General features: G+C 39.2%; 1 protein-coding gene across 2 annotated transcripts in view; it reads left to right on the top strand.

Annotated features, from left to right (window-relative positions):
- Nucleotides 1–9,494, top strand: part of EVI5 (ecotropic viral integration site 5) — a 275,206-nt gene extending 265,712 nt beyond the window's left edge. Inside the window, exon 20 of one of the 2 annotated variants that reach the window (XM_030825042.1) lies at nucleotides 8,687–9,494. In XM_030825042.1, the coding sequence (XP_030680902.1) occupies nucleotides 8,687–9,001 (315 nt within the window). In that variant the 3' untranslated portion in view covers nucleotides 9,002–9,494. The remainder of the gene's footprint in view (nucleotides 1–8,686) is intronic. The other variant, XM_030825043.1, reaches the window with a different exon arrangement.
- The last annotated feature ends 5,937 nt before the right edge of the window (nucleotides 9,495–15,431 follow it).

Below are 15,431 nucleotides of genomic sequence, written 5' to 3' on the forward strand. Positions count from 1 at the left end.
TTTTTAAATGTTGAAATATAACTATTTCAACAGGCCAAGGTTGTTATTTAAAAATCCTTTTTCATTTGCTTCCAGTTAAATAGTCCATGGTTGCCAGGGTGAGGGTGAAGGGGGGATGTTAACATGGAAACAAAGTGCATATTTAAATGATTGTTAGAGCTAGGTGATGACAACATGGGGGTTCACTAAATTATTCACTGTATTTTTAAAAACATATTCCATAATAAAAAGTTAAAGGCCAGGCACCGTGGCTCACATCTATAATTGCAGCACTCTGGGAGGCTGAGGCAGGAGGATTGCTTGAGGCCAGGAGTTCAAGACCAGCCTAGGGAGCATAGACCCTGCTTCTACAAAAAAAGTTAGTCACAGGCTAAGTTCAGTGGCTCATGACTGTAATCCCACCACTTTGGAAGGCTGAGGTGAAGGAATTGCTTGAGGCTAGTAGTTAAAGACCAGCCTGGGCAACACAGTGAAACCTCATCTCTACAGAAATAAATACTAGTTGGTGTGGTGGAGTGTTCCTGTAGTCCTAGCTACTCAGGAGCCTGAGGTGGAAGAATTGCTTGAGCCCAGAGTTTTGAGGCTGCAGTGAGCCATGATCTTGTCACTTTACTCCAGCCTAGACAACACAGCAACACCCTGTCTCAAAAAAAAAAAAAAAAAAGCCGTGCATGGTGACATGCACCTGTAAGTCCTAGCTACTCAGGAGTCTGAGGTGGGAGAATTGCTTGAGCTCAGAGTTTTGAGGCTGCAGTGAGCCATGATCTTGTCACTTTTCTCCAGCCTAGACAACACAGCAACACCCTGTCTCAAAAAAAAAAAAAAAAAGCCGTGCATGGTGACATGCACCTGTAAGTCCTAGCTACTCAGGAGTCTGAGGCAGGAGGATCACTTGAGCCCAGGAGTTCAAGGATGCAGTGAGCTATGATTGTGTCCTTGCACTCTAGCCTAGGTGACAGAGGGAGACCCTGTCTCATAAATGAATGAATGAATGTTTTAAACTTTTTACTTACCTAACTGACAAAAATGAAAAAGCAAAAAAGTGATGCAAAGTTGTAGGGAAACCAGAACTTTTCAATGTTGTTGAGGGTGTAAATTCTTTTTTTTTTTTTTTTTGGAGATGGAGTCTTGCTTTGTCACCCAGGCTGGAGTGCAGTGTCGTGATCTTGGCTAGTGAACCCCCACCTCCCGGGTTCAAGCAGTTCTGCCTCAGCCTCCCGTGTAGCTGGGATTACAGGAGCCTGCCACCACACCCGGCTGATTTTTGTATTTTTAGTAGAGACGGGGTTTCACCATGTTGGCCAGGCTGGTCTCAAGCTCCTGACCTTGTGATCCTTCTGCCTCAGCCTCCCAAAGTGCTGAGATTACAGGCATGAGCCACCACACCCGGCGAGGGTGTAAATTCTTAACCACCTTTCTGGAGGACAGCTTAAACATAGAAATCAAAGTTCTGTGTTCAAAGTTCAGTGTTAAAACGCATGCTGTATTTTTTATTTCTAGCCATATATCTTAACGAAAGAATAAGACGGCTCTGAAGAACTGTGAGTTCAGAAACTGAGTTCATGGCAGTGCTATTGTGAGGAGATGGAAAGCTAAATTTCCAAATAAAATCAGTTAAGCAGATGATGACACGTTGCTAAATGAGATACCATGCAGCCAGTAAAAGATTATGACAACAAGAAATGTTTGATATGTTATTAAGTGAAAAGGCAGGTTATTAAACAACATGCGTAATGACCAATCCATTTTTGAAAAGTAAGTAAGGTTAGAGAAATTATCTTGAAAGCTATATTAAAATGTTAATTGATTATCTCAGGATTGTGGGTTGTAGAATTGCTTTATTTTCTAAGGTGCCTTTAGTTGAGGTATAGTTTATGTAGTAAATAATAAAACTAAAATTATATGCAAGACCTTTTTTTGGCAATTTCCAGTAGTTTCTTCTGCTGTTAAGCTTTTAAAATGCCCGCAAAAAAAGAAGTCCACGAAATCATTGATAATTTTTTGACACTATTTGATTATGATTTAATGTCAGTCTTTGAATTTTTTTTTTTTTTTTTTGAGATGGAGTCTCACTGTGTCGCCCAGGCTAGAGTGAGGTAGCGCAATTAGCTCACTGCAACCTCCGCCATCTGGGTTCAAGCGATTCTCCTGCCTCAGCCTCCCGAGTAGCTGGAATTAAAGGCACGCACCACCACACCTGGCTAATCTTTGTATTTTTAGTAGAGACGGGGTTTCACCATGTTAGCCAGGCTGGTCTCAAATTCCTGACCTCAAGTGATCCATCCGCCTCAGTCTCCGAAAGTGCTGGGATTACAGGCGTGAGCCACAACACCCAGCTGTCAGTCTTTGAATTTTGGATAAAGCATATATTTTATTTCTTCTTTTGAAGTGGAGGTTTTAATTTTTTAATGTTTACATTTATCATATCATATAATTTAAATGATATATGATATAAATTAAATCATAATTTAAATGATATTATAATTTAAATTTACATAAATCATATCATATAATTTAAATCATATAATTTATCTCATATGATTATATATCATATCATATAATTTAAAGAGTCAAAGAATAATTAAAAGGGTTTTACAAAAAGAAGCAGTCTTGGCTGGGCAGGGTGGCTTAAGGCCTGTAATCTCAGCACTTTGGGAGGCAAAGGTGGGTGGATTGCATGAGCCCAAGAGTTTGAGACCAGCCTGGGCAACATAGTGAAACTCCGTCTGTAAAGAAAATACACAAATTAGCCAGGGGTGGTGGCCCACGCCTGTAGTCCCAGCTACTCGGAAGGCTGTGGTGGGAGGATCACCTGAGCCTGGGAGGTAGAGTCTGCAATGAGCTGAGATCATGCCACTGTACTCCAGCCTGGGTGACAGAGTGAGACCCTGTCTCAAAAAAAAAAAAGAAGCAATCTGATACTTGCTTTTTGCAGGCCACTATTTTCAAACTAATTCTTTTTTTTTTTTTTTTTTTTTTTTTAGACAGGGTTGCACTCTATCACCCAGGCTAGAATGCAGTGGTGGTGGGATCATAGCTCACTGCAGCCTTGACCTCCTGTGCTCATGCAATCCTCCCACCTCAGCTTCCTGAGTAGTTGGGACTACAGGTACACGCCACCACGCCCAGCTAATTTTTGTGTTTTTTGTAGAGACAGGGTCTCACATTGTTGCCCAGGCTGGTCTCATACTCCTAGGCTCAAGCGATTCACCCACCTTAGCCTCCCAAAGTGCTAGGATTACAGATGTGAGCCACCATATCTGGCCGCTAATTCTTGAGTGTTCAGTTTTGGCATCTTTACATGGGGAAAGATTTATCTCTTTTTCATTCTCCTCACCCCCACCATGAACCCACAGACTTTTTATCCCACCATTCTACTAATGTAATGATTGTTGTTAGATTAATTTACGGGATCTACATCATTAGTTTACATTAGTTTACCATAAAGAGGTTTTATTAGATTCTACATCTCATGATTGATCCAAAAGAATTTTAAAAAACAAAACAAAAAAAGGCCTTGTAGGTCTTAACTCTTACTTAGCCTCACATTTATTTGATAGTTTGAGTGGGTATTTTAAAAATTGAAGATAATTATAAAAATTTTAATGTAGACAGTATTTTTTCTCAGAATTTTGAAGGTACTGCTCTGTCTTTTGCAGGGAGAGTCTGATGCCATTCTGATTCTTAAATCTTTTATATAAAACATGTTTTTACTTTTGGCAGGAAGCTTTACCTTTTCTTTCTTTCAAGTGTCCTGAAACTTCACTGTGATGTATCATGGTATAGGTCTACTTTTATCCACTGTCCTGGACACTTGCTAGGCCCTTTCAGTCTCGAAGCTCATGACTTTCAGGTAAGAGAAATTTACGTCTAAGACCTGTTTTTTTTTTTTTTTTTAAAGCATCCTGTTATTTTTACACAGATGCAGTGTCTGCAGAGGCAATAAATGATGTTTAAAAGTTTTCTTCTTCCCAGAGAGTCTCTTCTCTCCTAATTGTGTTTTTTTCTGGTTTCTCGGAGATACTATCCTCAAATTCTCTGGTAATATGTGACTCTACTCAAACTTCAAGACTAGGGAACTAAAGACTGATAGGTGTTTCGAATTCCTGGGTAGGACTTGTTGACCTTCATTGTAGGGTGATCAAACTGAGATTCTTTTTTGGGGAATCCCAAGATTCCCTCAGATAGGAGTCTTTTACTAAAAATTACAGAGAGTGCTGGTGCCTCTATTTCCTTAGTGAGTCTCAAAAATACTTCCATGCACATTCAGTGACTTTAAAAAACCTGTGTCTCATTTTACCTGGAAATATAATACTTTTTGTTTTTACTGGCATTTCACAAAGAATTTTTGTTGTTGCTCGGTGTTTGAAGATACTCATGTAGTATGTATTCAAAAATTAGGAAAGACAATGGGCCTCAAAAGCACATGCTTCGCCAGTCATGGTGGTTCACACCTGTAATCCCAGCACTTTGGGAGGCCGAGGCAGACAGATGGCTTGAGCTCAGGAGTTCAAGACCAGCTGGGCAACAATGGCAAAACCCCGTCTCTACAAAAAATACAAAAGTTTTCCAGGTGTGGTGCCATGCACCTGTAGTCCCAGCTACTTGGGAGGCTGAAGCAGGAACATCGCTCAAGCCCAGGAGGCAGCGGTTGCAGTGAACTGAGTTTGCACCACTGCACTCCAGCCCGGGCAACAGTGTCAGACCCTGTCTCCCCCCGACCAAAAAAAAAAAAAGCATATATATAATAAATTATGTATGTGTAATTTTCAAGTGGATAGTTTTTATCAGATTCCTGATTCCCTGATGAGCCCAAAGAGATTTCAAACAAAACCAAAATACAAACAAAAGCCATTGCCTAGAGTAGTGGTCCCTATTCTGAGATGTGCATCAGAGTTATTCAGGCTTTTTAGCCATATAGGTCTTTAGCCCCTACCTCTATACCACAAGAAGAAAGTTGCAGAAAAAGTTCGTTTAAACAGTTTTCCTTGTGTCAACCATCAGGTGGTAGAATTGGCCCAGAACAGCTTGGTTGTACTACTGGAAAGATCGCATCCATTTCTATATACCAGACACTAGTCAGATGTCCATAGTTCAGAAGGACTTTTGTCCTAAATAATTAAGAGTTCCATTTCAGCTAAATCAACTTCTTTCTGTCTCAGCCCCATTTTATTTGAACTAGAGGGTCTACCACGGTGATTCTGAGAGTTTAGAGCACAGTCATCCCTTGATATCTATGGGGGATTGGTTTCAGGATCCCTATGGATACCAAAATCCATGGATGCTCAAGTTCCATATATAAAATGATGTAGCGTTTGCGTATAACCTACAGACATCCTCCCATATACTCTGACTCATCTCTAGATTACTTTTAGCACCTAATCCAATGTAAATGCGATGTAAATAGTTGTTATACTGTATCGTTTAGGGGATGATGACAAGAAAAGAGTCGGTACATGTTCAGTACAGAGGAAACCATCCTTTTTTTTCTCCTAATTATTTTGGACCCACAATTGTCTGAATCCATGAATGTGGGTCCCACTGATATAGAGGTCCGACCATATTTCAAAATTTCCTGAGATGCATGTAAAAAATGTATATTCTGGGATTTCACTTTTCAAAAGGATTCAAAATCCTTGGATCTCAAGAGGGATTCTACATTTTTGACAGAGATCCTCAGTTCTTATGCAGATGACTAGTGGATTACATTTTGAAATACGCTAATCTCAGTTTGCTACTGATAATACACATAAGGATTTGTTTTTTTTTTTTTTTTGGAGGAAAGGGAGAGTTGGGAAGGTTGATTGTCTGTCTGCTTTTTGTTGTTGCCCAAATATAGTTTGCCCCTGAAAGTCTGGTAATAAGGGTAAGCAGTATACCATTTAGATCAGATAGCCAGGACTACACTTTAGAGGGCCCAGCTGTGGCTTTCTTCTAGCCAAACCCCTTTCCACAGGATGAGGACTCCCAGAAGACATGTCTACCTGAAGTTCATGCAGCCCCTTCTAGAACATATTCTGGGTAGTCAGTACCCTGGAATTCCTTCCCCAAAGGCCCACTTCCAGGCCTAGTATAGGACTCCTCCCTCATCAGATCCAGTGTGCACACACCTAAGTCTAAGGGACAGATAACCAAGGGATAGCTTCAGTTTTACCAGATAGTCGCTTACCTTCACCATTTTTTCTCTCCACCAATAAATTCCTTTACCTTTGCTATTCCATATTAACAGCTCTCAATGAGATTCCTTTGATGTTGAGGAAGTGACCCTTCAACCTATAGTTAATTTTCTATAATTACATCTGATGATGAGGCTGCAGTGTTTTAATTGCAATAAATTTTGTTAGAGCAAAGGAAAGCTGCAGCTTTCCAAACAGTTGGGAAGTTGTGGTTCTTCTGCCATACTCCTCCTTTATAACAGCCAGGAAGAAGGAAGACACATGTTCCATATGATTTCTTCAAAAAGGTCCGGGGGAAAAAGAGAAAGGAAGAGATTAACTGACTTAACACTTGGAGCTATAAATCGTGTGTTGCAATATGGCGATAGGATGTTGCATCAGAACGTGGCAGTTGTAACAATGCAGTGGGTATCACAACCTTGAGGAGGCCTTTGTGGTGCTATATGCCCTTTTCCTAAAGATTCAACTCCAAGTATAGATCCCTCTGTTCGGCCAAGGAGAATGGTATTATTTAAATTACATTGTACCTCACTATAAATTTGTCCACTTGGTCTAGGGCACAGGAATATAGTTGAAGGTCTGCTTGGGCCAGACATCATGTTCTGAGTCCCTGCATCCCTGCTGATTCTTGTTGTCATATACAAGCAGGGAAGTGCTGAGGTTTCTTCACTTCTTCCTGGAAGTCTTTCAGGAAAGCTGGGAGGTATTATGGTGAGGCTGTAATGTCTTTATTCTCAGAACCGTTAGTTTTGAAAGTGTATGTAATATTTCCTGAATATTTCACATTGCCTTTATCTAAAGAATTGAAAGATTGTGACTAGGAGTTTGTCCCTGAGAAACAAGGATGAGGGTAGGAGACGTGGAGCATATTTTAGCAAGATTCTTAATAGTCAGAGTAGATATTTGGTAGCTAATTCTTGTTTTTGGTTTTGGTTTTTCACTCTTCTACTTGATTGTAGGAGAAAATTCATGTGCATGAGAGAAATGAAATAAGTGACAGAATGTCAAAATCAAACTTCATATTTAAAACATAAACTCTTGAGGGCAGAGCTGATGACTTAATTGTGTGTGAGTAGAACTGGTACTAGCATGGTTGTGGGTTTGGGAGTTTGAGGAAACTTGAGCAGAGAAGTGGCAGATGATGAAAATAAATCAGTTTTAATTCTGATAAAACTGGTTTTGGAAAATGTGGTTTAGATTTTAATGTGGCACAATTTTTTCAATACTAAACTCTAGAATTAGTCAGACTTGCCCACCCAGTAACAGGTAGCTTTTGACCTCCTTAAGCCTCCTCATGTGAGGGTCTTGTGCTGTAAAACTCCAGGGATTGAGGACTAGAGCCTTGTTCTAAAGGATGGGAAGAAAGGGAAAAGAGATGAGTGAGGCATAGCATTCCTCTGTCCTCCTCCCCACTAAGAGAAGCCCCACCTTCTCCCCAGGGGGAGATGGGGAGAGAAGGCAGAAATGTTATACCCGACTGGCACTCCCCCCATGCAGAAGGAAACCTCATGAGTGGGAAGCAGCATTCCTCCCCCACTGTGAGTGACAGTGATATGCTGGCCTTTGGGCTATTATAACAGGATGAAGACTCTTAGCAAAGTTTTAATGATTTATAAATCATTTTCATCATTTACAGAACTATGGAGACATTCTCTCAAGATAGTGTGTGTGATAGTATGGTTTTTAAGTTCATACCTTCTAGAAATACCAGCAAAATATTTACAGATAAACTGATAGGGTGTCTGGGGTTTACCTCAAAATTATCCAGGAACAAGAGGGGTGTAATGTAAAAAGATTGTCCATGATGGGTGTTACTTGTTGAAATTAGGTGATGGGTACATGGAGTCCATTATATTATCTCTAGTATAATGAAGATTTAATTTGAATCTAAACTTTGCTACTAGCTATATATGTCCTTAGCAAGTTACTCTTCCTGAGTCTCCATTTCCTGATCTGTAGAATGAGAAAAGTAAATACTAAAATCTATCACATAGGACGGTTGTTATGATTCAATTAAAATAAGTTACAGGCCAGGTGTGGTGGCTCACACCTGTAATCCCAACACTTTGGGAGACTGAGGCAGGCAGATTGCTTGAGCCCAGGAGTTTGAGACCAGCCTGGGCAACATGGTGAAACCCCGTGTCTACAAAAAATAAAAAAAAATTAGCCAGGCATGGTGGCACACGCCTGTAGTCCCAGCTACTCAGGAGGCTGAGGTGGGAGAATTGCTTAAGCCTGGGAGGCAGAGGTTGCAGTGAGCCAAGATCACACCACTGCACTCCAGCCTGGGTGACAAAGTGAGACTGAGACCTGTCTCAAAAAAAAAAAAAAATAATAATTATAAGCCCATTATATAACACATAGAAGGCACTCAAAAATTAGTAACTATGATTATACCTGTAAATAGAAAAATAATAAGGCATCTTCTTCCTTAAACATGGAATGTTTGCTTTTTGGCGTGTGTGTGTTTCCCCCATTTGACTATATTAACTTGGATTTTGTTTTAACAGCTCAGGTGCCTAAAAGGCCAGAGGGGCTTCTCAGGCCAACCTCCTTTTGATGGAATCCACATTGTCAACCATTTAATAGGAGATGATGAATCATTCCATTCCTCCGATGAAGATTTTATAGATAATTCCTTACAGGAAACCGGTGTTGGTTTTCCTTTGCACGGAAAATCTGGCTCGATGTCTTTGGACCCCGCAGTGGCAGATGGTAGTGAGAGCGAAACAGAAGACAGTGTGCTGGAGACCAGAGAGAGCAACCAAGTGGTTCAAAAGGAGCAGCCCCCGAGAAGAAGAGAGTCGTATTCAACCACTGTCTGACCATCACTGTGACCTAGACTATGGATTTATTTAAGGGATCAGTTATCATATGATTAGGGCTTTTTGGAAATAGTTTGTTTCATATGTACATATATATATATATATTTTACAGTCTTATCTGCCTTTTTATCTTTGCCAAATCTTTACCACTGATTTACCATTGCCATAAAGTAGACTGGTATATGGTTAATGTGTAAAACAAGGTTCTAACAGTATTATGAATATTAATGTTTCTTGTTTAGAAAATGCAACTATATCTATATGTGGGAACCATTCTGAAGTTCAAAACTATGGAAAATTGAATTTTCTTCGGACAAAACTGCTCTTGTGCAATATTTTATGCTCAGTGAGCAAATTGTGTATTTATGTTTATCAATTTGTTCTCAAGGTGGCTGTCTACAGACATTTGACCAAGACATACATCTGATTTACCTTGTGTTTTGTTTTTTTTATTGGTTTTTTTTTTTAAGACGGAGATTCACTCTGTCACCTAGGCTGGAGTGCTGTGGTGTGATCTCAGCTTACTGCAACCTCTGCCTCCCAGGTTCAAGCAATTTTCCTGCCTCAGCCTCCCGAGTACCTGGGACTATAGGTGTATACCACCACGCCTGGCTAATTTTTTGTATTTTTAGTAGAGATGGGGTTTCACCATGTTGGCTGGGCTGGTCTCGAACTCCTGACCTCAAGTGATCCACCCACCTCAGCTCCCAAAGTGCTGGGATTACAGGCGTGGGCCACTGCACCCAGCCTACCTTGTGTGTTTGTGTCTGGGAGGTTTTTTTATTATTATTTTTATTTTTTCATGAAAATTATTGGTGGGCCACTGGAAGTCCCCACACACAAAGCCTTTATTCTATATAATTTCATAAACACAAATTCATGATTATCTGTTTTGAGAGTTTTAAGTTTTGTTTTAATATTTAACTTCTATGTGCATATGATGCTTCCATGTGTTGGTTACTAGAGTAGTAGGTTAACTACAGACATACTGTTTATTTGTACATATTTATAAATCTGTACCACCTAACATTGAACATCATTTTATATGAAGAACATACATGTTGCACAATGACTGCTTTCAGCATCTAACAGGACTTCTGTAAATAATAGGTTAAAAGTTAAAAATAAAACACTAATGTTTTAAGAGCTTTAGTATTTTGCTTAGCATTCAACACTAGCAGATTCATAACTGATGCCTGTTCAAAAACACTATTGGTGGAATCTTTTATTTCATGTGTATGTAACTACTAAATTTTTCATGACTGAAGAGGTTATAGCACATATTAGTGCTAATATTCTACTGAATATAATTTAAGCAATGGGCTAAGGTCCAAGAAACATAGCAATTGTATCTACAAATAATCTATTAACATGATCTTCAGAATCTCTAGTTTTTGTTCTATAGATAAAGCCATAAGAATCCTTTCCTACCAGTTTTTCCTATATCATTTAGATATTATTTCCTAGAGAACAGGATGCCTGTCACTGATAGAGAAAACACCCAAATTATACTTGCACTATGGAAAGACGACATGAATATGTTGACTGGGTACTTTCTACTCTTATTTTTGTTAGCCTATGAAAAAAACATTTTGTTAACCTATGGAAAAAGCCTTGGAAGAGAAAAGTAGAATTCAGTATGTGTGGAGGCACAGTTTTGCACAGTATGTTGCATGCGGCAAAAAAAATTATGAAATAGAATAGAAGAGATAAAAGTAGTTTTCTGTCAAAAACTAGGAGTTAAGCCTTCAGGTACATTGTGGACTAGGCTTTCCAGCAAGGTTTTTGTAGCTATTTGCTTGCCTGAGAAATGAAATTGAAAACATACCCCTGTGTCTGTCCTTAACACCAGGCTAAATTCTGGTGGTTAAATAACTTATCTGTGGTTACAAGCTAGTAAGTAGCAGAGCCAAGATTTTTTTTAATATAGAGACAAGTGTCTCACTGTGTTGTCCAGGCTGGTCTTGAATTCCTGGCCTCAAGTGGTCCTCCTGCCTCAGCCTCCCAAAGTGTGGGGGTTACAGGTGCGAGCTACTGCGCCCAGCAAGAGCCAAGATTTTAACCTAGATCTCCCTAACACCAAAGCTTTTGAAAAGGTTCAGCTGAAGAATTTCTCAATTCTGTGTTTTGTTTTTATTTTTGTTTTTTGAGATGAAGTCTCACTCTGTAACCCAGGCTGGAGTACAGTGGTACGATCTTGGCTCACTGCAACCTCCACCTCCCGGGTTCAAGCGATTCTCCTGCCTCAGCTCCCAAGTAGCTGGGACTACAGGTGCACGCCACCACAACTGGCTAATTTTTGTATTTTTAGTAGAGATGGGGTTTCGCTATGTTGGCCAGGCTGATCTCAAACTTCTGACCTCAGGTGATCCACCCGCTTTGACCTCCCAAAGTGCTGGGATTACTAGACGTAAGCCACCACACCTGGCAATTCCCTGCTTTTTTGACAATGTAATTTAAATGAATTTGATTTAAATGTTTCCTGAATATATATACAGATAGATATATGAGTATCAACACTTACAAGCTCTACACAGTCTGTAAGTGTAGATACTATTTACTCGTAGGATTGTCTTGTGCTTTTGGGGATTTTTGTTCGGAGTTCTATACTATCAGCCCAGAAAGCTATCAGTGTCCAAGTGAAGTGAGATGATGCATGGCCACATTATTGCTTGGACCCTCACATCAAGAAATCTGAATGATCTAGACCAGGGGTCAGCAAACTGCAGCCTACAAGCTATTCCAGTCAGCTGACAGTTTTTACTTTTTTAAATAGTTGGGGAAAAAATTCCAAAGACTGATATTTTGTGTCACATGAAAATTATATGAAATTCAAATTGCAGTGTCCATAAGTAAAGTTTTATTGGGACACACCCATGCTTACCCTTTTAAATATTGTTTATGGCTGCTTTGTGCTACAGTAGCAGAGTTGAGTCATTGCAAGGGAGACCATATGGCCCAGGTAGCCTAAAATATTTATCTGATCCTTTACAGAAAAGGTTTGCTAACCCTTGATAACAGATACTCTAAAATGCAGGTTTTTCTTCTTCAATTTAGCTCAGTGGTAGGTCAAATTGTTTGCTTTTGCTATTAAGCTTATGATTTGGAAACATGAAATTTCATGGTGGATCTTATACTCAGAACTATTCAAAAGGGAAAACATGCCAGCCATTTTATATGATGAAGTCTCTTATTCCATAGAAAACTGTAGAAAGATATCTGTATCTTTGGAGAAGGAGAAAGAAAGGAAAGAACTCCAGAATCCCATCACTGTTCTTTAAGGCATGCATCACAGACCTTTAAGGGTATGCTTTATTGAATGAAGGTTATAGTTTGACTTTAAGATAAGAAATTTTCTAGAATCATGTTTGAATTCTAAACTTTGATATTCTTAAGTACCATTTCTGATTAGGAATTAGGTGTTTAAAGAATCATGGTAAGGAAACCTTAATCCATTGAAACTCTTGTAATTTGGACAACAAAAAACTAGAAATAACACTCTTTTCTTTGAAGATCTGATTCAAATACACCTTAGAAGAGTTTAAAATCTCCCAGGCCTTTAGGATGCAGTAGGATATTATGCCCTGGTTTGACTCCTTTTCATTCAAATTAATGTAAGTATGTTGTTCAAGACTTTGAAGCATTGAACAATGTTCTCTTGATGAATTTTATTTAATCACTGACATTTTGTGATATTTAAATGTTATTAAGTTAAACACTTAGAGTTGAGTAATATTCAGGGGAGAAAAGTGAATGAAATGACTCATAATAAGAAAGCTTGCTCCCTTGGGATAATTACCTTCCTGGTGTCATTGCCATCCTGGGTTAACAAGCTGCGAGCAGAGGATACAAGTGATGTGAATAAAATGGAAATTGCATTGAATTAATGAAACAGACACTTTTAGATCAAGAAAACACTTCAACAGCCTTTTTAAAAATTGGCACACTCCTATAGTCCCAGCTACTCAAGAGGCTGAGGCAGGAGGATCACTAGAGTACAGGAGTTTGGGGCTGTAGTGTGTAATGATCACGCCTGTGAAAGAATAACCACTGCACTCCAACCTGGGCAACATGGCAAGACCCTGTCTCTTAAAAAAAAAAAAAAAATTTCTTCCTGGGAAAAGAAGTCAAAGATGTAACTTTACACAAGTTCTACCCCCACCGTCTTTTTTGTTTGTTTGTTTTTTGGCTAGATACTAGGTATTCAGTGTTTGCTAACTGAGATGTCAGGTTTCAACTAATCAGCCAGTTACTTGGGAAGGAGAAAAACTTTTTCTCAACTCTGAACATGATGCAGCTTGTTAACTCTCCAGATAGTGCCTTTGATTGAAAATAAGTTCTACACCTTTTTAAGTATATTATTTCTGACATCATAAGAAATAACTTAGTTCCTTATTCTCATTTATCTTTTATATAATACACTGTAATATTCAGGTTTAAAGTAAAATAAGTATATGAATTATATTTTCGTAAAACTGTTTCATGACCAGCTTGATTAATGTATATTAACATACCAGACATTGACAGCGAACATTTCATGAAATCAATTATTTACTTACTAAAACAATGAGTTTTAGCTTGAAAGTTACTGCTGCTCTATTATTAACAAAACTAAGTTTTAAAAAATTAATTTTAATTCTACTGAAATTTAATTTCTGGTTAAAGGTATAGTGAATGCTATTTATGATCCAAGTTTTTACATCACATCCATTGATCTGCCTATCCCTTCTTTTTACTCCAAAGAGGAGATGATAGAATAATACATTCAGTATACTACCAAGAAGCAAAGTTATAATGTGTTTCATTTTACTGTTGGAATTTTTTATTGTAACATTGTATGATAACCTGAAATGTTTACTTGTGCCTTTGCTTTAAACAATTAAAGTTTTCCATTTTATAAGAATTTCTGTTTCCTTCAGCTTTTCAACTTTAAAAGAGGAGGGGCATCAAAACACTGTTAACGAATGGGTGGGGCGCAATGGCTCACACCTATAATCCCAGTACTTTTGGAGGCTGAGGCGGGCAGATCACTTGAGCTCGGAAGTTCGAGAGCAGCCTGGCCAACATGGTGAAACCCTGTCTCTACTAAAAACACAAAAATTAGCCAGGTGTGGTGGTGCATGCCTGTACTCACAGCTACTCAGGAGGCTGAGGCAGAAGAATCGCTTGAACCCGGGAGGTGAAGGTTGCAGTGAGCCATGATCACACTGCTGCACTCCAGCCTGGGCGACAGAGCAAGACTCTGTGTCAAAAAAAAAAAAAAAAAAAAAAAAGGTTGGCCTGATGTGAAATGTTCATTAGCGAAGTTTGTGCTCCGAAGGTGCAGGGACTACATCCACCTGGTCCACCCACATATTTTTAGTGCTAAACAGAGAATCTGGCACGTGATTGCATTCAGTGAATTTTTTTTTTTTTTTTTGAGACGGAGTTTCACTCTTGTTGCCCAGGCTGGGATGCAATGGCACGATCTTGGCTCACTGCAACCTCCGCCTCCCGGGTTCAAGTGATTCTCCTGCCTCAGCCTCCTGAGTAGCTGTGCATACTTTTATGTGCATATGATTACACATAATCATTACAAGAATGCGCCACCACACCCAGCTATTTTGTATTTTTAGTAGAGACGGGGTTTCTCCATGTTGGTCAGGCTGGTCTCGAACTCCCGACCTCAGGTGATCCGTCTGCCTCGGCCTCCCAAAGTGCTGGGATTTCAGTCATGAGCCACCACGCCCGGCCCAGTAAATATTTTTTAATTTAATGAAAGACCATCTTTAGTGAAAGATGTCTAGGTTTGTTTCCTTCAGGAACATGGTAATTTTTTGGAAATATCAATAGCAGTATTTTCATCTCACATTGTACTTTAGGTTATTAGCAACTAATTCAATAAATACATTCAATTATATGTAATTTGAATACACCTATAGATACTATCATAAAAGGAAAGTTATACCTTTTGCATCTTTATCACAATGTTAATGTCATTTAGTTCACAAGCAAGAGCTTACTATATATTCTGCTTTATTCCCAACAGGAATTAAGACACGTTTTGAAGATACCTGAAATATGACAAGCTGTAATCCCGGGAGTCTCCACCTTGGCACTGACATTTGGAAATAGCCAAATAATTCTGTTTTGGAAGGCTCTCCTGTACATTGTAGGATGTTTTGCAGCATCCCTGGCGTCTACCCAGTAGATGCCAGTAGCACCCCCTCCTTTAGTTGGGACAACCCAAAATGTCTCCAGACATCGTCAAATGTCACCAGCAGGAAGGACAGAGAATGAAAATCACTGCTAGTTGAGAACCACTGCTATAAATTTAGAATTGGGTCATAAAAAGAGCCACTCGGGCCAAACATAAAAATATATACATCATTTGGGGTTTTGTACATGGGGCAGAGCAGCTCCCTCACTGCAATCTATTGAAAGTCAGCCT

This window comes from Nomascus leucogenys, chromosome 12 (genome assembly GCF_006542625.1).
Source record: "Nomascus leucogenys isolate Asia chromosome 12, Asia_NLE_v1, whole genome shotgun sequence".
In the NCBI taxonomy this organism is placed as follows: domain Eukaryota; kingdom Metazoa; phylum Chordata; class Mammalia; order Primates; family Hylobatidae; genus Nomascus; species Nomascus leucogenys.